At 51.7% G+C, this 21,830-nt stretch overlaps 6 protein-coding genes across 6 annotated transcripts; 1 reads left to right on the top strand and 5 right to left on the bottom strand.

The window, feature by feature from the left end:
* Nucleotides 1–607: 607 nt before the first annotated feature.
* Nucleotides 608–1,701, bottom strand: B0T23DRAFT_418446 (uncharacterized protein; the record flags this gene model as incomplete). The annotated part of the gene is made up of 4 exons (XM_062839680.1): nucleotides 1,334–1,701; nucleotides 1,012–1,136; nucleotides 714–857; nucleotides 608–671 (listed from the first exon to the last, which is right to left on the bottom strand). Exons 1-4 carry the CDS (start codon nucleotides 1,466–1,468, stop codon nucleotides 608–610), a joined length of 468 nt encoding a protein of 155 aa, XP_062695759.1. The 5' UTR covers nucleotides 1,469–1,701.
* Nucleotides 1,702–8,036: 6,335 nt separating this feature from the next.
* B0T23DRAFT_438383 (putative amidoligase enzyme-domain-containing protein) lies at nucleotides 8,037–11,385 on the bottom strand (the record flags this gene model as incomplete). The annotated part of the gene is made up of 9 exons (XM_062840660.1): nucleotides 11,000–11,385; nucleotides 10,684–10,914; nucleotides 10,426–10,566; nucleotides 10,371–10,392; nucleotides 10,173–10,234; nucleotides 10,077–10,117; nucleotides 9,666–9,809; nucleotides 9,441–9,556; nucleotides 8,037–9,295 (listed from the first exon to the last, which is right to left on the bottom strand). Exons 1-9 carry the CDS (start codon nucleotides 11,102–11,104, stop codon nucleotides 8,037–8,039), a joined length of 2,121 nt encoding a protein of 706 aa, XP_062695758.1. The 5' UTR covers nucleotides 11,105–11,385.
* A 1,276-nt stretch (nucleotides 11,386–12,661) lies between these two features.
* B0T23DRAFT_85173 (uncharacterized protein) lies at nucleotides 12,662–13,918 on the bottom strand. The gene is made up of 2 exons (XM_062841887.1): nucleotides 13,768–13,918; nucleotides 12,662–13,706 (listed from the first exon to the last, which is right to left on the bottom strand). Exons 1-2 carry the CDS (start codon nucleotides 13,804–13,806, stop codon nucleotides 12,771–12,773), a joined length of 975 nt encoding a protein of 324 aa, XP_062695757.1. The 5' UTR covers nucleotides 13,807–13,918; the 3' UTR covers nucleotides 12,662–12,770.
* Nucleotides 13,919–14,527: 609 nt separating this feature from the next.
* On the bottom strand, nucleotides 14,528–16,644 carry B0T23DRAFT_85185 (proline-specific permease). The gene is made up of 3 exons (XM_062841888.1): nucleotides 16,331–16,644; nucleotides 16,045–16,266; nucleotides 14,528–15,982 (listed from the first exon to the last, which is right to left on the bottom strand). The coding sequence occupies exons 1-3, from the start codon at nucleotides 16,507–16,509 to the stop codon at nucleotides 14,731–14,733; spliced, it is 1,653 nt and encodes a 550-aa protein (XP_062695756.1). The 5' UTR covers nucleotides 16,510–16,644; the 3' UTR covers nucleotides 14,528–14,730.
* A 1,724-nt stretch (nucleotides 16,645–18,368) lies between these two features.
* B0T23DRAFT_85153 (amidohydrolase 3) lies at nucleotides 18,369–20,238 on the top strand. The gene has a single exon (XM_062841885.1). The coding sequence runs from the start codon at nucleotides 18,494–18,496 to the stop codon at nucleotides 20,198–20,200; it is 1,707 nt and encodes a 568-aa protein (XP_062695755.1). The 5' UTR covers nucleotides 18,369–18,493; the 3' UTR covers nucleotides 20,201–20,238.
* Nucleotides 20,239–21,438, bottom strand: B0T23DRAFT_85154 (uncharacterized protein). The gene has a single exon (XM_062841886.1). The coding sequence runs from the start codon at nucleotides 21,236–21,238 to the stop codon at nucleotides 20,276–20,278; it is 963 nt and encodes a 320-aa protein (XP_062695754.1). The 5' UTR covers nucleotides 21,239–21,438; the 3' UTR covers nucleotides 20,239–20,275.
* Nucleotides 21,439–21,830: the final 392 nt, after the last annotated feature.

Below are 21,830 nucleotides of genomic sequence, written 5' to 3'. Positions count from 1 at the left end.
TTTTGACGCCATCCATAGGCATTTTACCATCCTTCAACCAGCAGGGAAAAAAAAAAAAAAAAAAAAAAAAAAAAAAAAAAAAAAAAAAAAAAAAAAAAGGAAATCAAAGACGCCCAGATTGCCGCGTCAACAAGGGGAGTCAGTCATACACCACACATCAACCAACGAGATCAGAAACCCCAGCAGACACTGACTCCAACAACACCAGTTTTTGCTTCTTACCCAGACGTCAACCAGTCATTCATCATAGTACAAGATAGGTACATTTCAACAGACGCCTCTTCTCACTCTCGCCATTTGACGAGTCTAAGGCCCAATGCGGTATCCCTTGCCCTGTCCTTAGGGGACAGCAAGAACCAGATGAGGGGGCTCTACCTATATCGGCGTCACGAAAGGCGGTCAAGAGCGAGGCAAAGTAAAGTTCCACGCGGACAAGGTGAAGGCCGAGACCGAGATGCAGGATATCACATATACCACCACCAGGCTACTATACTAGTTTGAGACACCTCAGTCCAGCGCAAACTGAACATCAAGGGGTCTTTTCTTGGTGTTTACTCACTCACGTTTGGCGCCATCACCAAAAGCAACAAAAGAAGACAGACATTCTTCATCTGATTGGGTCACACGTTTCCTTTCTCCCTCCCATCTTTCCGGGATCCCAGCTGGATAAGCTATTTGTCGCGGTACAACAAGCTGTAAGTCTATATACACACAGTGGTGATCCCGGGGGAAGATGATGATCGGAAAGGTTGACACCCTCAGCGGGCGCCGCGCTCCACAGACGAAGAAGGGTCCCGCTGATAATGACGGGGTTGGGGGAGGGGGGCCTCAACGCGCTTGTGGTAGCGCTGAGGCGACTGTTCGGCATAGGTACAAACGCAGGTTGTTGCCAACGGTAACGGCGGCATTGTTAAAACCTTCGATGGGCGTGGGGATACGTTGCTTTTGTTGAAGGAGACGATCTTGGGAAGGAGAAACCTTCATGGTACCACGACGACTCGATGAACTTACACCTTGGGCGTGTGGATGAATTGCTTGGCAGCCACGTTGCAAATGTTTACTTCAGGGGTAATGCGCACAACAGGGCCGTACTTTTTATGGAACTCATGGACGTAGAAAGAGCGCTGGCCGCCGGCCTACTCGTAGATAAGGGCCCAGTCGGTGAAGCGGGTGTACCAGGGACCGGGAAGGGCAAGTGAGAACCCTGGTAGATGGTCTGGAAAAGGACGAATGCTGCTGGTAAGTAAACGGGGAACTGTACGTCGTGGTGGACCGGTGCATGTGGATGGATGGAAGAAGCTGTGCGGAAACTGGTGGTGGATTCCCAACGTACCGGAACGAGGAGAATGGCGATCACTGTAAGGCTGAAGAGGGGGACATTAGATGCGGGTGGTTCCAGAGAAGGGAGGCAGATCTTCCAGAAGGGAATTACGGCTGAAAGTCTTTGGTAAAAGTACATGATATCCATGGCTTTAACCTGACTACAAAAGGTGTGAAGCTGGCTCGAGGCTTCAGATCTTTGACAATTTGCCGTTCGAAAGAGATCGTTTATCGCGAAACAACCCCCTCCAACAACAGCAGCAATCCGTAAAAAAAGACTCAATCAGCTACCGAAACTCATCCCTGGAAGACGGATGGCTGGCTCTTTTCGATTCTATGGGGGAAGATTCCCTAGGTAGGCTCCTAGCATGGGCGAGAGAGGTCGATGCGTTGCAAGGGCGGGTCGGCACCATCCGTCCTGTTGACTGTGGAGGCTGAATGTGTTTTAATGGGAGGAGATGGCAGTCCCTGACACACGGCTTGATCGGCCAATCATGGACAGCCGGCTCAGCTTCGGCGTCGATCTCCTCCAAGCCCACAACTACTGCAACAGCCGAGTGCAACGTCGGGGATGAAAGAACGCTTTTGACGTCACATGCGGTCCAATTTTCGGTGTGTGTTTGGGTCTCGAGAGGCAGGGAATAGGGAAGGTATAAACGTCGAGGCTACTCTTCGATATTCGTCCACGAATTCGTTAACAAAACACCCGTTTTCCTTTCGGAAGCCTATCGACGATGGCCGGACACGAAGCTATGAGAGCATGGCCAAGCTGAGGACTCGAACTGCAACCAAGAAGAGCAAGTCAGCAACTGGATCGGATTTTCGACAAATCATCACCATCGACATACTCCACCTTCTCGACGATTGTACCTTGACACTACTCTTGCATGGCTCGAGACCATAAGCCGTTCATGGACGCTCTCAGATTCGCACGCAGAGTCAGTTCCAAGACATCAACCTCGATTGGACCCCTCTTTCAGATTCGAGTCGATTGGCGTTAAAACCTTGTGGCTGTTGGGCTCGACGAGGCACCTGAAAGCCTCGACGTCTAGGAGAAGGGAGAACACAGACCAATTGCCAGGTTAGCTGTCAACATATTCTCGAGCTAGCCCAATTACCTTGCATATCCCGAGCTGTTGGTGAATAAAACTGTTGGTCATCTTGTCGCTCAAAGGAAAGAAATGGACGAATACCGGCACCCAGCTTGCCTGTCCTCCGTCGTTTTCTCCAAAATAACCGATCGAGAGAGCCAGAGCGGAACCTCCAGGTTGTCGGATACTTTTCGTTGAGGAAGGTGCGCAGAACGCTTAGAGGAAACAATTCGACAAAACTCTGCTTGAGTTGGCGGTCAATCAAAACGATACTACTTAGTACCTCGCTTGACAGCAGCCGGCCACTGGCATTCTTCGAGTGTCTCTTGCTGGAATATGCAGCGATCGCTTCCTTCCATCTTTCCGAGATCGAACGGTTTTAGCCAGCGGAAACATACCTCTACCATGGCGTAATTGACGATGGTGGGATTTGCACTTTCCTGTTCAGGGCGAGCTGTTCGTCTGCACCTTCTCTGCCGAAGATAACCCTGCCATTAGAGTGCTCAGTCCAGTCAGAAACCGTAGCGTTGACCACCAATGTCAAACGTGACTTCAAGAAGCGACGTTCTTCCGTTCCCGTCCCCAGAAATGAAGGAAGCGATGGACCTCGACGCGTCCCGCCAGGTGTTCGCGCCACCTTCCATCAAGACCTCGACGGGAGCAATGGACGAGATAGGAGTGTAATCTCGAAGGTGGGTGAAAGATGTCATCGCGCTATCGTGGAGCGCAGCTGCAACGAAATTTGCAGAAAGCCGATCCTCGGCCCCGTTTGCTGACCGGAAGTCGTTGCTCTTATCGCCGTAAGCATTCGGTTCAGTTTCCAAAGTCCTGCCGGGTGGACGTTACGGGACCCAGGGGTGTAACTCCACAACGCGGCACGGCCAAGGGAAGTGCAGTGGCTTCCGAAACCGTATTTATTCCGGGATGGTCCTCCCCATCATTTCCCTTCTTCTCAGATGACGATCCTACCTTTTCTCGCTTCTTTTTTCTCATGGTTTCTTTCACCTTTACTCCCACACTCACCCGCGGTACCATGAGAATTACAACGTTGACCGCACTGTCTATCGCTTCTTCATGCTACCGCCCTAGTGCATCAACTGTCACCAAAATCCTGGGCCCATCGATTCCGACATGCTCTGTTCTTCTTCCTTCACTTTCCACTCAAGCCGTCATGATGCACAGCATTATGTTCTGGGAATTCTCGGGGCCGCCGATGGTGTGCACATGTTCACACCTTGCAGACTTTGCTACACCAACCATCGCAAACGCTGAGGTCGTCATGGCCTCGTCTAAAATTGCCTTCGTGCACCTCATAGCCCTAGCATAGATTAATCCGCCATGTCCGATCGTTGATCGTCTTCTCGCAACGGCCGCCAGGGTGAACCTGGTGGGAACATGCGGAGTGCATTACTCGACATGCGATGCAATTCGGGTCACCCTTGCTTTGTGACATATCAGCTTCTGACTGGATGAAAGAATCATTCGGTTGCTGTAATAGCACCTGCGAACGCTTGACGGACAACAGATTTCACCTACAATTCATTTGTTTACTAGAATCTTTGGCGTGCAATGGAATTGTCGACAAATTGGAAGCGGGCTCACCTAGCCTAAACGGAGAATTTTACACACAACAAGCATGCAGCAGGTCTAGGTATACCGAGACATCCCCAGACACACGGCGTCAGGAATGTAAATAACAGTAGCTGAGGTTACACTACCACAACGAGTGATAAGTATGCAATGTCTTTGGTCAAGAATCTTGCATCAACGGAGGAGCCACCAATGCTTCCGGGCAATCCAACGAGAGACTTCCGCATTTACCAGATTGTCCAACTACAAGGAAAAGAATATGTCGGTGATTGATGGAATTCTACTGACTGCACTGGTAGCCTTGTCATTACTTCAGATACCGAGGACACAATCCTTCCCTGCGGATAAAACCCTAACCCTCATAGGAACAAGAGTACCTATCTGCGAAACCGACCCCTTCGCCATGACACTCGCAGATTCTCGGTCGAGGAATGGGATATCCGAGACATCGGTGCCGAGGAAGAAAGAGAGGCTGGTTCACCATACTGTCTGGGTATAGATACGTCAGTTCACCTGCGGTGTATCGCTCAAAGTCACGAGTGTCTCAGTTGAGACCGTTGCACTTGCCCGCTTAACCGGCTCATCTTGTTACACGTGAAGGGAAGCGGAATGTACTACGGAAGGTGCAAGCTCGAAATACTTTTCAAAAGTCTCAAAGTACATCAGGGTACCTAGAGTCGTTGCCATGTCACGGCTCGAGAAGGATCTGCGATGTTCCATGAACAAGGGAATACGGGAATAATATGCCGGAATGGCATGCTTGTTGGAGTTGGGAGACAGGCGTACTACATCATTCACCATTCTCTACGAGACTTGCACATTCTTCCCAAGTAGAAGCTCACGACAACTCTGCCGTGTTATCTTCCCGGTAATCATGTCTCACTTTCTTCTCCGCGAAGCTGCACCTCGGAGATGCCCTATTGCTGACTTGAATCACCTGGAGCCAGAATTGTGTCAAGTACCTGCTAGGCAGCCAACGCATGACACCATCATCTTCGAATCCCATCCAAAGGTAGCCTCTCACTCCATCAACTTCACCAGTTTTGCACCCTGACCAGGTCTTCTCCCCTCCACCACGTGTCAGTTTTCAAGTTCTTCCCTGCCCTAGTTTCAAGTTCGCCCTGAAGTTTTCCCACCTTGTCCGCTAGACAACGATGTCGGTATCCGTCCCGCGGCCCCATGCCGTTATGCCCAACTGCCGACTTCCGTTCCCCGACACCCATCCCTGCCATCATCCACTATTGGGAAGCTACAGGCTAGATAGGACACTGCAATACTAGCTAATTGTGAGAAAAAACTTCGATGATGAATGTGACACAGCATTCCGGCCTCATCAATGGCAACAAACTGGAAACTTCTTAGCCATATCCTCGGTCCGAACCGAGAAGGAAGTTGGAATGCTTGTCAAATTCCAATTCACATGATGCCATCAGCTACTGCTCAGTGTATGCAGTTGCTTCACAGGTTGCCGCTCACAGATTGTTCAGCTAAGTCCCGGTCACGAGCCACGGAAACATTCATTGCGGTGAAGGCGGTGCCTGATGGCGATGATAGCTATCTATGACTTCGCCAGGAAAACTGCGTAATCACCCTGACGTACAACGGCGCAGCAACCCGGCAAAGTAGGCTTTGCACGGAGAACCCAAATCTGCGTGTTCATTATGGTGTCTACAACTTTCTAGGTACAGGAGTCATCAACCATCGACGACTCTCACATGGTAAGCAAACAATGTCCCTTGATATCCAAACTTAAGCCGCCTTTACCTTTTGCGCACATCCTTAACTGATCAACCTGTAAGCCCAGATCACGGGGCGGAACCGCTTGTTTCCTCACCGAAGTGAGAAACCAACACCTACCCTGCAGCCAGCACACTTGTACAACCCGAAATCAAGTCTCTCTTTACCGAGCTTTGCTTAGGCAGAGTCTGACACTCAACCTCATGTATGTCTCGAACTTCAACCCGGATCAGCACTATCTAGTCGCTAGGGACACCCCATAAATGTCAATAGTTCTCGCAAGGCTGCCACGTTTCTTGGTGAACTGTTCAATTTTGATCCCACCATAACCCACTTCAAGCTGTTTCAGTCATAAGGCATCCGTCTGTGTGTTTTGCCACTGCCATGACATTCAGATACGACCGAGACCGACCGACTGCAGCAAACCAGCAGAGAGATATCGGGACCGTGCCGTGTCGGCTCCATGATTCAGATATGCGTGCGTATATGAACTCCGATTGCGCTGCTAGAGAACATACCCGGCGCTTCTGGAGTCTCCGCTGGTTGAACGAACGGTTGGTTGCCTTACAGCTTGGAGGTATCATCCGATCTAGGTATACTATCGTCAGTTACTAGTCTAGGTAGCTAGTGCAAGGCCAACCAAGTCATTGTTTCAGAAAGCTCAAATAGCATTAGGGAAAGTAGACAAACAACCAATGACCGCAAGAAAGCAGGCAGCATCCGAACATGAACCAAGAAAAGTCGGATCTTATTCGCCAAACATACCACATATCTGTAAGAGAGGTACTTGGTAGGTAAGCAGGTATATAGACTGCATGTCTCAAATGAAAATGGTATTTATCCCGTTTCAACGCAGAAAGAACGTTTGTTTGCTCTTTTCTGTGTGCTGCTGCACACACTCAACCAATAATCTTTCCCGATATCAATCACAAGCCCCCCCCCCCCCCCCCCCCCTTAGGTTAGTTTTTCTGCGACCTCACCAGACCGGCATCTACACTACCTAGGCAGGTAGATTAGATTAGGGCTTTTCGCCGACCCCGATCTACTCCCGGTGAAGAAATCTTGTTCCGCAGAAAAAAACTCCGATACTCGCACCCACACTTGCAGTGATCAGTGGTGGTGTTGTTGTTGTTGTTTGCCTGTCGTGACCAGTTACGCCATACCCTAAGGCCGACTCGACACTCAAAACAGATATCGATGAACCAAACTGGCGGTCAACCTTTCGTTTGAAAGCGAATCATTTTGTATTCCTTGTATATAGGTAGGTTGAATGGTACCTCTAGGTAAGGTAGGTAGGTAGGTAGGTAGGTAGGTAACATTGTGCATAGCAAATCACATGTGTAAGTTGCCTTGTTTGGATTCCTGTTGGGACTTTGGACCGCCGCCCTGAGACGAGACGGGGTGCAACGGGCAACACTGGATCGGGCGGAGGCATGAGGCTCTGCTAGGTGGCGTAACAGTCAGTTACTCCAATCTTTAGAGGTAGGTAGGGAGGTAAGTCGGGACTGGTATATAGGTAGATACTTGACGTGGCTTGGCTCACGAAACGAAGCTAATGAGAGTCGCAATTTTCTCTTAAATCGTGTAGATGACTTGATTGTGACTGGAAAGTGAACGGGGGACATTCATTCATTCCTTCATTCACCCAAGGCCTGAAGAATTATGTTAACCGGAAAATACTGGTAAATGGGGTTTGGGCTGTTGACGAAGTGATAATTCTAAAGGTTATCTAATTCTTGGCAACTACCGTGACTGATGCTTGAGATTCTCAACTGAAAGTGTTGCACAGGTAAAGTTGTATTAATTTTATACCAAACTACAATTGACCATTACAGTGTAGGTAGATACAAGATAGACATGATGTAAAAAAGTAATTAACATTTTATATCATTATCTGGAGATTAGAATCAGGAGATTAAAATCATGAAGATGATCAAGTCCAAGTAAGTTAGACTTGCTGTTTGTGCCTCCCAACCGGTATGCCCATACCATGCATGCTATATATTTGATCCAAAACGCCGTTGACCGTAAAATTTGTTTGAAAAAAAAAAGAGCCACCGTTGATGCTTCCCATATTCCCAAAATTTTGCACCGCGGTATTCCCCCTGTAGGTGTATATGCTGTCATGATGTTTCCATCTGCCAATCTGGGCGACAGCTATGTAGGTAAAAGGAAAGAAATAGGTCAAGGAAACAACGCTAAAAGTTCCAAAAAAAGGGGGGAAGAAACTCTAAAGAGCTTCTGAAGAAAAAAAAAAAAATAGCGAGGATAACAGAGACAACATCTCATCACAAGGTACTAAAGCCTCGAAGAATCTCCCCACATACTCAACACCGGGTCCATGAAAAACCCATCAAACTTCTCCATCGCCACGTTCCTCTCGCCTTTCTCCCTCCAAATCAAGCCATGCTTGTCATGCACCGTAATCGGCGGCTCCGCCGTGACGATGCTCAAGTCGGCCTTTTTGGAGTCAGAGACGATAGGCATGGCATCATCAAACAGCTGCCTCAACCTCCTCCTGTGCTCCGAAGGAACGTTGGCCCGTACTGCCTCCCTGTACACCCAATCGCCCAGTGTCTCTACGTTGGGGCGTTCCTTGGGCCGGAGCGAGTCACCCTTTGCACAGGCCACCTGGGCAAAGCACACGGCAAGGATGATCCAGGCGATGGCTTCACCGGGGGTCGTGGAGCCGGGAGGCTGGCGGAACTCGATTGTGCCTCGAGACTTGTTGTGCACGAGGTTGAGAAAGTTCCATCGGTAGCCGGAATGAGGAAAGTCGGACCGCTGGCCGAGGGCCCGGCCCGTGGATGAGTTGGGGTCGCAGCGGACCATGTGGGCCGCGATATATTTCCGTTTGCTGAGGGAGTCCAGGTGTGAGAAGCACTCGGCTGTGGTCAGGTTGGCCATTTGCTTGTTGTACCGGTTGCTCTTGGCGAAGACAGAGGTGCGGCGGTAGAGAGGCATGACAGCGTCGAGGCAGGACTCGAAGTAGAGAATGGACTTGGAAAGGGCGCGGATATCGGAGCGTGTCCACTCTGGGCGGTCCTGGTCTAGGGGAGCGAGGTGGATAGAAGTGCTGCATTCGTGTGTAGAAGTGGTCTCAAAGTCTCGGTTGAGGACTTGCATGAAACTCTCGAAATGTTGGATCCAGGTGTCGAAGGAGGAGAAGCGGAAGAGAGGAGAGACAAACTTCATGGCGTGTTTGTACTCGGTAGGCTTGGACTGGATAGAGTGGTCGCTGGTGATAGTCCAAACTTTGTAGGAAGGCGTGTGAGTGTGTGTGGGGTGGTCGTATGGGTAATCCGAAAGAATTTGAGACTTGATGCCTCCATTGGTAAGGGAGTAGAGAATCTCGTCCTCAAGAGACTCTGAGCTTCGATGATCAGCCCGACGGCTTCGGATCTGAAGGGTCAGTTCTGCGCAGAAACGGAACTGCTTTGGCTCAGGCTCTTCGAGGTAAACCATGCTGTGACGGCGGTGGTCACGGTCACGGTGACGGTGACGGCTCCTGGCCGACCCGTCTGAACTAACGGAGGGAGTGGTGGCATGAGGCATGGCTGCTTAGATGTTTTCAGGTTGTTCTAGATGTTCTCAAGAAAATAGCTAGAGTGACTGAAGAAGCGAGTGAATGTGAAGCTTGATGACTTGAACAGCTTTGAAATCAACAACACGAACATTGGGATCTGTCGAGGAATCTTATACCTACATCTTGAAGGATGAGAGAGTGGCCCTTGGTCAGTCTCGATCGGCCAGGGCCACCAAGGGGCCCAGGATGCGCGAAAGCGCGGCGTTCTAGCAGGGGGGTGTTACGGCTCGTCCTCGGAACGGTCATGTTCTTTTTGGTCGAAGGTTGCATTGCACAAGGAGCTCAAACTTCGTGAACGATGAGTGGTACGGTGGGGAGGCAGGTATCTACCAATTCGGTACAAGAAGAACTGAGCTAGGTCTAAGGCGGTAAGGAGGGACGATGGTCGTTTCTGTATGACCATGTCACCATTCGAAGTGTCGAACATGGGTGAGAGTGGGCCGTCGGTATAGCCCACCACCCAGTTGTAGTTGGAGCTTTGGTGTCTGTACATGCGAGTGTCATGCGTAGCAGCATCGAACTATTCTTCCATTGCACACACCTACGCACACCGTCAGTTTAGAGTGGACAAGCATACAGACAGCCTGCAGATGCAAGACGCAGGCAGAACGAAGTGCCGTCCTGTAGACGATCACTCATCGGATGGCCCCGAAGTAAGCTGCTGCTGCTGTGCCCAATGATGTTCCACAGGACACGCCTGAAGCATAGCCGGATGTGTAATTACTGCCTTGTTTGAGAGGAAGGGTACCAACTCACAACCTACATCGGGAAACTGCTGTACGGTAGAGTGTCCCTGTGGATCGCCAAAACAAGACAATTAAACAAGGCTGCCAGTGGGGATCACGCACCCGATCGAACCTATCTCTAGGAATGGCAGTGGTTAACAGGCGGCCTTTGGCCCTTTGGGTGGCTGCATGAGCTCCGCCACCAAAAATATATCATCCATGACCATCAGAGAGTGCTGTGTTGTCGACTTGGCCGTGTTACAATGGGCCTAGGGCCATAATGCTGCAGTCGTCAGGAAGTGGATTTTCCAACATTTGGACTCCTGACGAGACCGGCCAGACTCTTGAACCCCCATTATTTTCTTCTGCTCTTGACCAGTAGGAGCTTTCTTTGAATAGCAATGGTAGCATCGAAGCGGCTACCGGGTTCATTCCAGCCACAGCGGCCCCAGGTAGTATCGGTCGCTGTCGTGATTGGTTCCCTCAGGTGTCGACCAGGCCGGAACAGGGCCTCAAACTGTTACAGACTGCAGCAATGGACGCATGGATTGGTTGTCAACGTCCCATTCGAGCGTCCCTCAAGGGACCCAGGGAACTGGTTCACAAACCCCTGGCGCTCAAAATCATCTCAAACTCTCCTAAAAGCGCGAGCGCGGATCGGGATGTCGACATCAACGGTAATGGCACTGCCACCTCCGCGCTGTAGAGGATCTTGTTTGGAAGCTTTTGTATCAATAGCCGCGCGGATAGCACAATGGCAATGCCAAGAGTGATGGGGAGGGAAAGGTGAGTTGGAGTTGAAAATAGGCCAGAAGCCTAACGCTGCGCGGCATAAAAGAAAAATATCCGGCTTTGATCTGTGTTCCTAGCTCGGGCGGAAAGCGCCGACTAGTAGTGTGGATATGTGGCCGCCCACCGAAGCTCTTCAGGGAAGGATGATAAGTTCAAACGTCGTCCTGCGCCGATTTAGGCAATGTCTGTGTTCCGTTGCCAGCCAAAGCATGTATGTAAGATGATGTCGTGAACTTGTGAAACCGCATATCCCATTTGGACATGAGAATCTCCAGATCCAGGATGATGCCGCCTTAGGGGTCTCTTCCTGTTCATTTATGCAGTCGAGCCTTACTTATCAACCTCGTCTTGGTGCTACACCGGGCATATGTTGCGGCACTGGGGCGACCTGTCGTGTTCTCGTGAAAGGTTCTTCGCCTGCTTCAAGCTTCTGGGTCTTGTTCTTGTTCTTTTGAACCTTGTCATGCTTGCAAGTGTGCGTCCACACCAAACGAATACCCGAGCAACCCAGTCCATTCATATATGAACCAGACTAATCCCGTTTCAGATCTCGGTGTTGAGTTTATCCTCGGTCCCTTGTTCTGGATCGCCTCCGTTTGGGGCGTCTGGATGCCTGCTGGATCGAGGTTGACTCACGAAAGCGAGCTGCCGAAACTGACACTGCCAGCTTGGGCTTTGCGCGCCGTTGCTCAATCGCGCCTCGGTTGGTTTGTTTGATGGCGGGAGTGTTGTCTCGTGTGTTGTGCTTCGTAGCGAAGGTCTCGGTAAAATTGTCCGAAAGTCTGATGTAAAGATTGTTCAGGTTCAGATCCTTGTCTCGTGATCTGCATGGCAGTGCAACTAGCCCTAGAGAATGAGTTGCATTCGATTGTCTTTCACCCTCCGAGGTTGGGTGGTGACGCATTAATCATTGTCGCTCTCTCGTATCTTGGGAAATTGTAAGTTGTCTGCTATTGCTTGATCAGCCACTCCATCACCTGTCGTCCAGTTTGAATCGGTCTTTCGGTCCGAACAGGGAAGTTGACTGTCGATGAAGTCAAGTACCTCCTTAGCCGTTGGGGTTTAGTGTTTTCCACAGCAATATGGAAATCGAATGATGTCCTCCCCGGGTGAGATCCGATGATTACAGCATGGAAGAGCTGTCAAATGGGAATGATTATTCAACTTTAGAATCTTCAGCAACGTGTGTGTTCTTGAACCCCTGCATTGCGTTGAGTCAGGTAGAGTGCGCATGGTCGGTCGATGGATCGCGATTCGGTGGAATGGACTCTGCCGAGTTAAAACTTTGTCATTAGCTTCGGACCATGTAATGGCAAGGACTTGTGTACATGATATCGGACAACCACTTACAGTAGAATTAATTCATGCTCTGAAGATCAATGTCCAGTTGACTGACTGGTCCTAGACTTGTGCGATGAATGATGCGCGATACTGTTGTCCTTGATGGGCTGCTCAGGATGACGGTTCACTTGCTCCCGCCGAATTCCAAAGGATGATCAATATTTTCCTCCTGTCGAAAATGGTGAAGCGGGCAAGGAAAGAAAGAGAACACGAAGAGAAAATTCGCCCCGTGTTGGGTGAATTTGGAAACCTCGCCTCCCCGAGTGTGTACCTGCCGAATATACTTTAGACAACATACTCAAGATTGGAAAGAACTCTGAACGAAATTCACTGTAATAACCTTGGCAGTATTCTGAGTATCGCCTATGCATCAGTATAGCTGTAGCCACCTCTAGGTAGAACCTCAAAATAACCTTCTCTCACCCGTTTACGCCAGCCTATGGTATCTCACCTACTGGTGAAACCCTCTTTGCAACCCAAACAATCCATGAAACAGCAAAATTACTTTGAAACAAAGCAACATCAAGAAGAGAAAGAAGCGCCATGAAGGTCCCGGAGATGAATCCTCACCGTGACCAAGAAATCAACCTACTCTCTCTTGGCAACAGTATCAAAGCACTCCTTGATACTCGTAGCACTCCTCCTCAACGCCTCCTTCTCCTTCTCATTCAACAACAGCTCCACATCCTGATGCGCTCCCTTACTGTTCAGCTTGCACGGCATGCTAAGCGCCACACCCTCCACGCCGGCATAGTCACCCACTCTTGACACGGTAACCAGCTGATCGGCATTGGTAATGATAGGCTCCAAGATGCTCACCAGTACGCTTGCCACACCGTAGTTCGTCTTTCCCTTCCTCTGGATAATCTCATAAGCCGCCTCGCGCGTGCGCTTGCTCAGCGCATCCATAGCCTCCTCATCGTACACGATGCCCTTCTGCTTGCAGTAGTCCTCCAGGCGCATGCCGGCGATGCTGGCGAGCGACCACACGGGCAGCTGGCTGTCGCCGTGCTCGCCGACAATGACGGCGTGCACATTGCGCGGGTTGACGCCGTAGTGCTTGCCGAGCTCGTGGCGGAAGCGGGTGGTGTCCATGGCGGTGCCTGAGCCGATGACGCGCTGGACGGGGAATCCGCTGAGCTCGTACGCGGCCTTGGTCAGCACGTCGCAGGGGTTGGTGGCCACGATCAGGATCGTGTTGGGCGCGTGCTTGGCGATCTGCGGTACGATTTGCTCAAACAGACCGTAGTTGGTCTTGACCAGATCCATGCGCGTCTGTCCGGGCTTCTGGTTGACGCCGGCGGTGATGATGACGGCCGTGGCACCAGCGCAGTCTTCGTACTCGCCCACGCTGACCTTGGCGTGCGCGAAGTGGGCGGCGTGTGAAAGGTCCATAACCTCGCCGAGGGCGCGGTTCTTATCGATATCGATGAGGACGATCTCGGCGGCGAGATGGCTGAGGAGGAGGGCGTAGGCGGTGGTGACACCAACGGAGCCGGCACCTACGATGGCGACCTTGATGGACTGAAGGTTTTTGTCAATGGAAACCCTTGATCATGATGACCAGGGTTTAGATGCAACTCACCTTGGCATGGCTCTCGATTTCCGTGCTTGGTACCGACATTTTTGCTGTTATGTTGTCTGTGGAGAGTGTCGATAATCTGTTGATATCTGGGGTTCGACTTGAAAGAGCACTTGAGATGTGACCCGGAAGGAGATGGTCTATTTGTAGCAGGAAGCAGGGGGATGTTTTTTTTGGGTATGATGAGAACCTTGATGCCTTGTTGTCGAGATCCTCAAAGCTATCTTATGTGAGATCCAGATTTAGGCATCGCCCGCCTAGTTGGAATGGAGCCCGATTGGGTACCTTTGCCAACATTGGATGACACCTTATCTCGATCGCGATGCAAATTTGAGTGGTTGACAAAGGGTGAAGCTCCCGTCAGATCGGCCTGTTGCAGGACTTGCGCAGCTTGTCTAGTCGTGATTGGGAAACAAACAGACAGTCTAGAACTAGATGGCCGTCTAGCGGAGAAGTCGTCTGGTCTCGTATTGGTCTGGACAGCGACAAACGCCGTGCCTCACTGGTGGACCGATAGCCAAGACAGAAACTCCATCTCGATCCCTTATCCGCGCCTCTAGCTGCCGTTCCTTAGGGCTGCTGTGCTGAGCTGTGGCGGCTTGGTCACCGGCACCTATTTGGAATCCAAGACTCGCCGTCGCTGTCCAAATTCCACCTGCTCGAACCATTTTGATGGCACCAGGCCCTCGTGCAACATATCATTCGATGCGAAATTGTTCCATGTTGCCCGGAGGTTGACGAGTATTGTGCGAGTGAGTCACTGTTTGAGCGTTTTAGTGCGAGTTATGCGCCGAAAGATGAGGATCTGAGTTTGTGGAGATACATTCATCTGATTCGTTGTCACCATGCACGGGGAATGACAGATCAACAAACCAATAGGTCTCGAAAACATCAAGGACGACGTGTTTGTAAATGCAATTGAAGGGTATCACGACAACAGCAGCAGCAACAAAACAACAAGACCAATCATGCAATCCAAAACCAGATCTTCTCCAACCAGTTTCTCGGAACCGGGTCCACGTCATTCGCGCACATATCGTCCATCTCCTTCTTGCCTGTCAATACATCGATCTCACCGGCGGGCTTGTGGAACGGCGTCCTGTGCCAGATCTTATGGCCGAAGTATAGAACAAGGAAAGCAGGCAAGGTAATGTACGCCGCAAGGAAATCCTTGTAATTCCACTTGACAAACACCTGGAATCCGTTTGTGAGTGTCAAGATGCTGATCATGACCAGGGCAAACCATGCCGCATATGGCTGACCCGGAGTTTTGAAGGGCAGTGTCGCCAACAGTCCCTGGACCTTGAGCGCCTGACGGAATCGCAGGTAAGTGATGAGCAGAACGATCCAGCCAATGTACCCGGAGATGGTGGAAAGGTTGGAGAACCAGGTAAACACCTGAGCGCCGTTGTTGGATACGTTCAGGTACGCAAGCAGAGAAAATGCCCAGGTCATCAAGACGGCGGTATATGGGACACCACGCCTGGTAGTTCTCGTGAAAATAGCGGGTGCTTGGCCGTTTTGGGCCAGAGAATACAGGATACGGGATCCTGAGTACAAAAACGCGTTACCGGCGGACCAAGCAGAGGTCAAGATGGCAGCGTTGATAACATGGTTCAGGCCGCCGATACCGGCGAGCTGAATACCTATAACCCAAGGACTGGCGCTGGCGTCCGAGGTGCCGGAAAGCAGGTTCTTGTTATCCGAGGGAACAATGCAGCCTACGATCAAGGAGCTGATACCATAAAAGACAGCCAGACGACCCAAGAAACGGCGGGCGGCCTTGGGAATGTTGCGTCTCGGTGCGACAGTCTCACCAGCTGCGAGACCGATGAGTTCGGGGGAGGTGATGAAGCTGAATCCGGCGCGGATGAATGCCGTCCAATACGCAGCAAACCTGCCAGTGGCACCAGGTGCGAGGTACTCCTTGAACGCTCCCGGATCGTTCCAATAGTGGAACCCCAACCGCTGGTGGTTTGGCCCGCCTCCCAGCATGATGACGAGGCCAACAATGATGAGCCCCATGATGGTGATGAACTTGATGCTGGCAAACCAGAACTCGGCCTCGCCAAAGACCTCGACCGCGATGATATTCAAGACCAGGTTGACAACCAGGATGATGGTGATCCAGGCCCAGGTGGGAACTGGTGTGTCCCAGTAGTTGAGGAGGATGGCGCCTGCGGACGCTTCGGCGGCGACAAGGATGGCGTACGCATACCTAGGACCCATGGCGTCAGTTGGACTGAGCATTTGGTTCCCTTGCTCCCAAAAGAAACTCACCAATAATTCCAGCCAGCGGCAAACCCTAGGCTGGCATCGACGAAACGCTCGGTGAAGTAGGGCAGTGTGATTCCTCTAAGAGGAAGGTATGTGCACATTTCGCCGATACAGTTCATGACGATCCAGACAAGAAGCATCATGGATAGGTAGGCCAGCCATAGCGGCGCTGGGCCGACGGTGGCCAAGATACCACCCGAACCGACGAAGAGACCCGTTCCGATACTGTGAAGAGCACCATTAGCGGATAAGTCTAGGGAAACATGTCAGGGAAGGAATTGCAACGTACGCTCCTCCCAAAGCCAGAAATTGAATGTGCCGACTCTTGAGACCCCTTTGCAATTGATGGTTGGCGTCCAGAGAAATTGTACCGTCAATCACCTGGCCTTGGTTGTGAGAGGAAGCCACATCCAGGGCCTCGCCGCCGCCCTGCTTCTCGGCGAAGTTTCCATCGCCGTACTTGGACATGGCAACGCACAGGAGCTGGATTTCGAGATTAGCCAAATGCTGACGGGATCGCGTTGGTGATGGTTGTCTTTGGTGTAGCAATCAGACGAGGCCCGCGGTGCAGAGGACCAACGACACCCAGGAGAGTAGAGGAAGGGGGACAAAGTCTTTGATGCGGACTTGTGTGTCGAGGTCAGCGGCGTTCTTATGGTAGTATTTTGGAGATAAGATCAGCAGGGTTTCTTTGCAGAACATGCCCCAATCCGTGGCAGCCATGCCGCTAGTGTAGGAATGTCACACTCGATCAGGGGCACCGAGTGGCCGGCGATAAGCGCATGTGTCCATGAGCTGGGATATTTTGGACGTCTATCAGCCAAGAAGCCATATGAGTCAAGCCCGGTTCAGTTGTTGGTGTTGAAGTCGGATCCATTGAAGATAGCAGTGGGCGGATCAAATCCGTAGTGAGAGAATAGAGCCGCGATTACCCCGGATTTTGGGGTCCAGAAGTGGCATCCGTATCGCCGACGAGAGGTAGTATTGGTTTACCTAAGAGTAAACAAAGTCTGGAACTTGAAGACAAGCGAGCCGACAGCAAAAAGAAGATCTTTGCCCTGTTTGAACCAAAACCTTCCTGGCCGGTTTCAAGCTCTCGGTGAAGGAAAGAGGTTGGCGTGGCTGGAAGAAAAAAAAAAAAAAAAGCAGAAGAACAGGTGCAGCGCCGTTGGGATAAGGCCGGACACACCTTCCCTTTCCAGTTACCATCTCCAGATGCTTGGCGGGGAAGCGGTGGGGTTTTCTGCTTCAGCGGGGATGGTCCTGGCGTACCGGGAGATAGCGCCCTGTGGAGTCCAGTCTTGGGGAACTTGGGGCCCGGGCTGTAGTGCACACTAGGGTCTGGGCTTGGGGACACCCCCCACGCTTCCATTCCACTTGTTCAGTTCCTGTTCCATCATCCCGTCCTTCGTTGTGCGGTTCCCTTCCCGTCGTTTCTGATTTCCATCTTTGTCGGAACTTGGAATGGTCGGGCAGTTGAAAGAACTCTCCAATGTCAACACCATATAAATTCAGTGACAGCGGAATACTACGGGATCAAATGAGCCAAGAAGGCTTCAAGTTCATGCCTAGATGACCTGCGAGAGGCCATTCCTGACTTCGGTTCCTGGCTTTCTTGCAAGGAGGTGGCATGATACCCCAACTGTTCCCGCCGCCCCGCACAAAGTTCCATTCATCCCGTTCAAAGTCGGGGTAGAAGCGACCACTCGGGCGACGCTGTGCCGAATGACAGCTGTCGTATGTAAACACTATTAAATCGAGAAATGATGAAGCAACTCGGACGGGCCAATGGATGAAGCCAGTAAAGCTGTTTTGGCTTGGGATGGGTATCGCGATTGAAATGATGAAGATTGAGAAGCTCTACACTCCACCTGTGGTGAGATTTCAGTCTTCACGTCTCTGCGGATTGATAGGGCATTCGTTATTCATAAATAAATATACTCTTGAGGAGCTAGAAGAAGATGAAGATGGAGGTACCACATGTTCTTCGAAGCACCTAGTCCAAGGTTTAAATGGCCGAGTTGACCAAAACGAATGTATTTTTGCTAACGTTTTCGAGGTTACGATGGTCAACTTATAGAAGTCGGAGAACTAAGCATTCATGAAAATGCTGGTTTAAACCACCTCAAAATGTCCACCCGACTCAATGCTTCGAACCGTACAATGTGTGCCGACTTGCCATGACTTTTACTCCGCAATCACGGCCTAAAACCGGACCGGTGATCGCTCCAGAACCACACAAACCCCCGACTGACGACTGCCGCTGGAGCGCTGATGATCTTATCTGATCCGAGTTATCTCCGCATCGAGACCCTTATTTACACTACACGCGTAGCAACCCTACAGGGCTTCGCACTACAACTTCAAGACATCATCTGGTCAGGCCACAATTAAATTTATAATTCCTTAACTCACACCAACCCAGAGGTCATCATTACAAAAACCAACAAAGATGGCCAAAACAACCCTCTTCATCAACGGCCGCATCTTCCTCTCGCCCCTCCGCCCCGGCCAAAACGCCGGCCTCCACACGCCCCCCTCCTTCGCCTCCTGCCTTCTCATCCGCAACGATACTATCCTCCACGTCGGCTCCCCCCAAGATGAACCCATCACCACCGCCCTTCTCTCCTCATCCTCCGCGGGGGAAGAAGTAGTAGAAACCATCGACCTAGCCGGCCACTCCCTCCTCCCCGGTTTCATTGACGGCCACATGCACCTGATGATCATGGGCCAATCCCTCACCAAACTCGACCTGGGTCCCTGCAAGTCTCTTTCCGACATCCGATCCACCATCCGCTCCTACGCCGCCTCCCACCCCGACGTCCCCAGGATCTTGTGTCGCGGGTGGATGCACTCCATGACTCCCGACGGAGTGACAGCCAAAGACCTGGACGGGCTCGACATGGACGGCAAAGACCGACCGATACTGGTGGACACCAAGGATCTACACTCGGCTTGGTGCAACACGGCCGGCATCCGCGACTTGGGCGCCCAAGGATGGAAGGATGTTCCCGGCGGGACGATTGAGCGGGATGCCGACGGCAAAGTGACGGGTGTGTTCAACGAAGCGGCCAACATCACCTATGTATGGCCGTACCTGGCGCGGGTGGCGACGGTGGAGGAGAGGATGGCTGCTATACAGGCCGCGGTGGAAGCGTACCATTCCGTGGGGTACACGGGGGCGATCGATATGGCCATGGACGAAGGGGCGTGGGATGCGTTGCAGGAACTAAGAAGACGGTCGTCGTCTTCGGAGGAGAACGGCGGCAAGGAAGGCATTTCGTTGAGGATTGCGGCGTACTGGTTGGTAAAGCCCGGAAAGAATGACGAGGAAAATGTGAGGCAGGTGGAAAGGGCGATTGAGCTTGCAAGGCAGTTCAACAGCGAGACGACGCCGGATTGCAGGATTGTCGGGGTCAAAATCATTTGTGATGGCATCATCGATGGATGCACGGCTGGCCTGTCGGAGCCCTACGAGCATAATGGGCATAGGGAGGTGCCGCTTTGGACGGCGGAGCAGCTGGAGCCCGTGGTCAAGAGGGCGGATGAGGCGGGATTGCAGGTAGCGTTGCATGCGATTGGGGATGAGACCATCAAGACGGTTTTGGACGTGTTGATTGCGCACGCGAGCCCGGAGAGGAGGCCGCGCGTGGAGCACTTGGAGCTGTCGAGCGAGCGGGACGCCGAGAGGCTGGGCAAGGCGGGCATCACGGCGTCGATTCAGCCGGTGCATGCGGACCCGGCGATCCTGAGGGCTTGGCCCAAGTTGTTGGGAGCGCACAGGTGTGGAAGGGCTTTTGCGTATCGCGAATTTGCGGATCATGGGGCGCCGTTGGCGTTGGGAAGCGATGCGCCCACGGCACCGCATGCTCCGCTGCCTAATGTGTACGTTGGAGCGACGAGGAGATCGTATCGGGAGCCCGACTACCAGACCACGGTCAACCCGCACTTTGCTCTAGGCGTGTGCGAGGCGGTCGCTGCGGCGTCCCAGGGCGTGGCGTATAGCTGCCGTGATGAGAACAGGATAGGAAGACTGGAGAAGGGGATGAAGGCCGACTTCACCATTGTGGACATGGATTGGGAGAAGGAGAAGCTGAAGGAGGCAAAGGTTTTGGAGACATGGTTCGATGGCAGGAAGGTCTGGTCGGCAAAGAACTGATTAAGGACGATTTGCGGATATCGCCCTGAAATTTTGGATACTAGGAAAATAGCAAAACTCAACAAGCCGTGTCCTCTATTCATAAAGCCAGTATCGCCTAGGCCAAATGTTCATCGCGGTCTTGAGCCCATCCCCCAGTGGAAGTCCGGCATGGTTTGTCCGTTCATCACCAGTCCCGTTGGCATGAAGGTTAACCCAAAAGATGGCATTGCCAGCAACCGGTCTAAACGCCAACCCTCCATCCTCATGCTCCCGCCAAAGAGGCTTCAAATTGGTCACGTTCTTCAGCTTTTGGTCCTCCATTCCGCCACGCCACATGGGTTCGTTCCACGGACTCGGCGATATGATTGGATTCGCATGAGGAAAGTGTGTCTCGCCTTTGGTGCAGTTGTCCTGGAGTATAGCAAAGAAACTGGCAACACGATTCCACACCCTGTTGCTGCCGTCGTTGGCTAAGAGCGGCCTGTCAAACCAGTCATGATGGACATTGAACCTCTGACCGGCCCGATACCGAACCAACTGCGGCGGACCCATCTCGTCCCAGCCATCCCTCAACATTGTACCCATAAAGCCTCGTGCCCGGTTCAGCACGCACTTGACGGCGGCATCGTCGCGTGGTAGTCCAGCCGAGCTAGACGTGCGGTCTTGCGTCTGTTGTTGACGGCCATATTTGGTGACCACCGATGGTTTGAAAATGGGTTCGGCTATGGCGAGGAGTGAGGAGATCTCGGAGGATGTTATGAGGTTGTGGATGTAAATAATCAAAGGGTCCAGAGAGACGAGCTCAATCTTGTATGGGTGGGCTACGTCGCAGACGAAGGGCTGTCGGGGTTCTTCTGTACAAGTTGTTGTATTCCGGAAAAGCTTCAGGGGCTTTGCCAGAGGGTGGTCAGGTAGAGGTACTGGAAGGCCGCGGATGATGAAGGTGAGTGATGAGATTTGGGGAAAAGTCTCGGACAGGTATGGTACACTCAAGGCAACCAAGACTGTCCAAGCCACGGCTAAACCGGCAGCTTTCATCAAACTTAAGCCAGACATGCTGCTTATTGCTTTTCGCGTAAAGAACTAGCTTGTCAATCAGGGAGTGAAAGAAGGATGAAGGAGCCAGAAGGATTGATATTTTAAAATCAACTCCGGTCTGTTCGCCGGTGAGGGACACAATAGCTCTTATTCTCTGCGCATAGTCCTGTGTTCCTCCTCCCGTCATGGATGATAGCGGAATTGGATCCAGACCTCACTGGCCCGGAAAACGTTGCCGAGAATCTAAACCCGGGGAGAGATCTTATAAGAGCATCGAGATGGTGGTGACGGGCAACCAAACATGGTTCGATGTGGCTGCTAAGTACCATCGTCGTTGTCACCGCTATCCCCCAAAGTTACACACCTCTTGGCTCATTTTGGACAGAGCGGAAGTTTTGACGCCGAAGTACATGCGGACATGTTTGTTTTGGTAGGCCGACCTTCATTCATCTATGGAGTTTTGGCTCTTTGTTTGGAACCGTGGGTGAATGGAAATGTTACGTCAACGTTCGCGAATGGTGGGATTGACGATCCAGCGAAATCCGGGGCCCGTATATGTAAGTGCCGTCCGTGGAAGACAACCGCTAACTGTTAACGGGGAAAGTAGCCC

Source organism: Neurospora hispaniola, assembly GCF_033458365.1.
Source record: "Neurospora hispaniola strain FGSC 10403 chromosome Unknown B0T23scaffold_2, whole genome shotgun sequence".
NCBI lineage: Eukaryota > Fungi > Ascomycota > Sordariomycetes > Sordariales > Sordariaceae > Neurospora > Neurospora hispaniola.
Note: the sequence above shows the minus strand (reverse complement) of the source record. Positions and strands in the feature narration are given on the sequence as shown.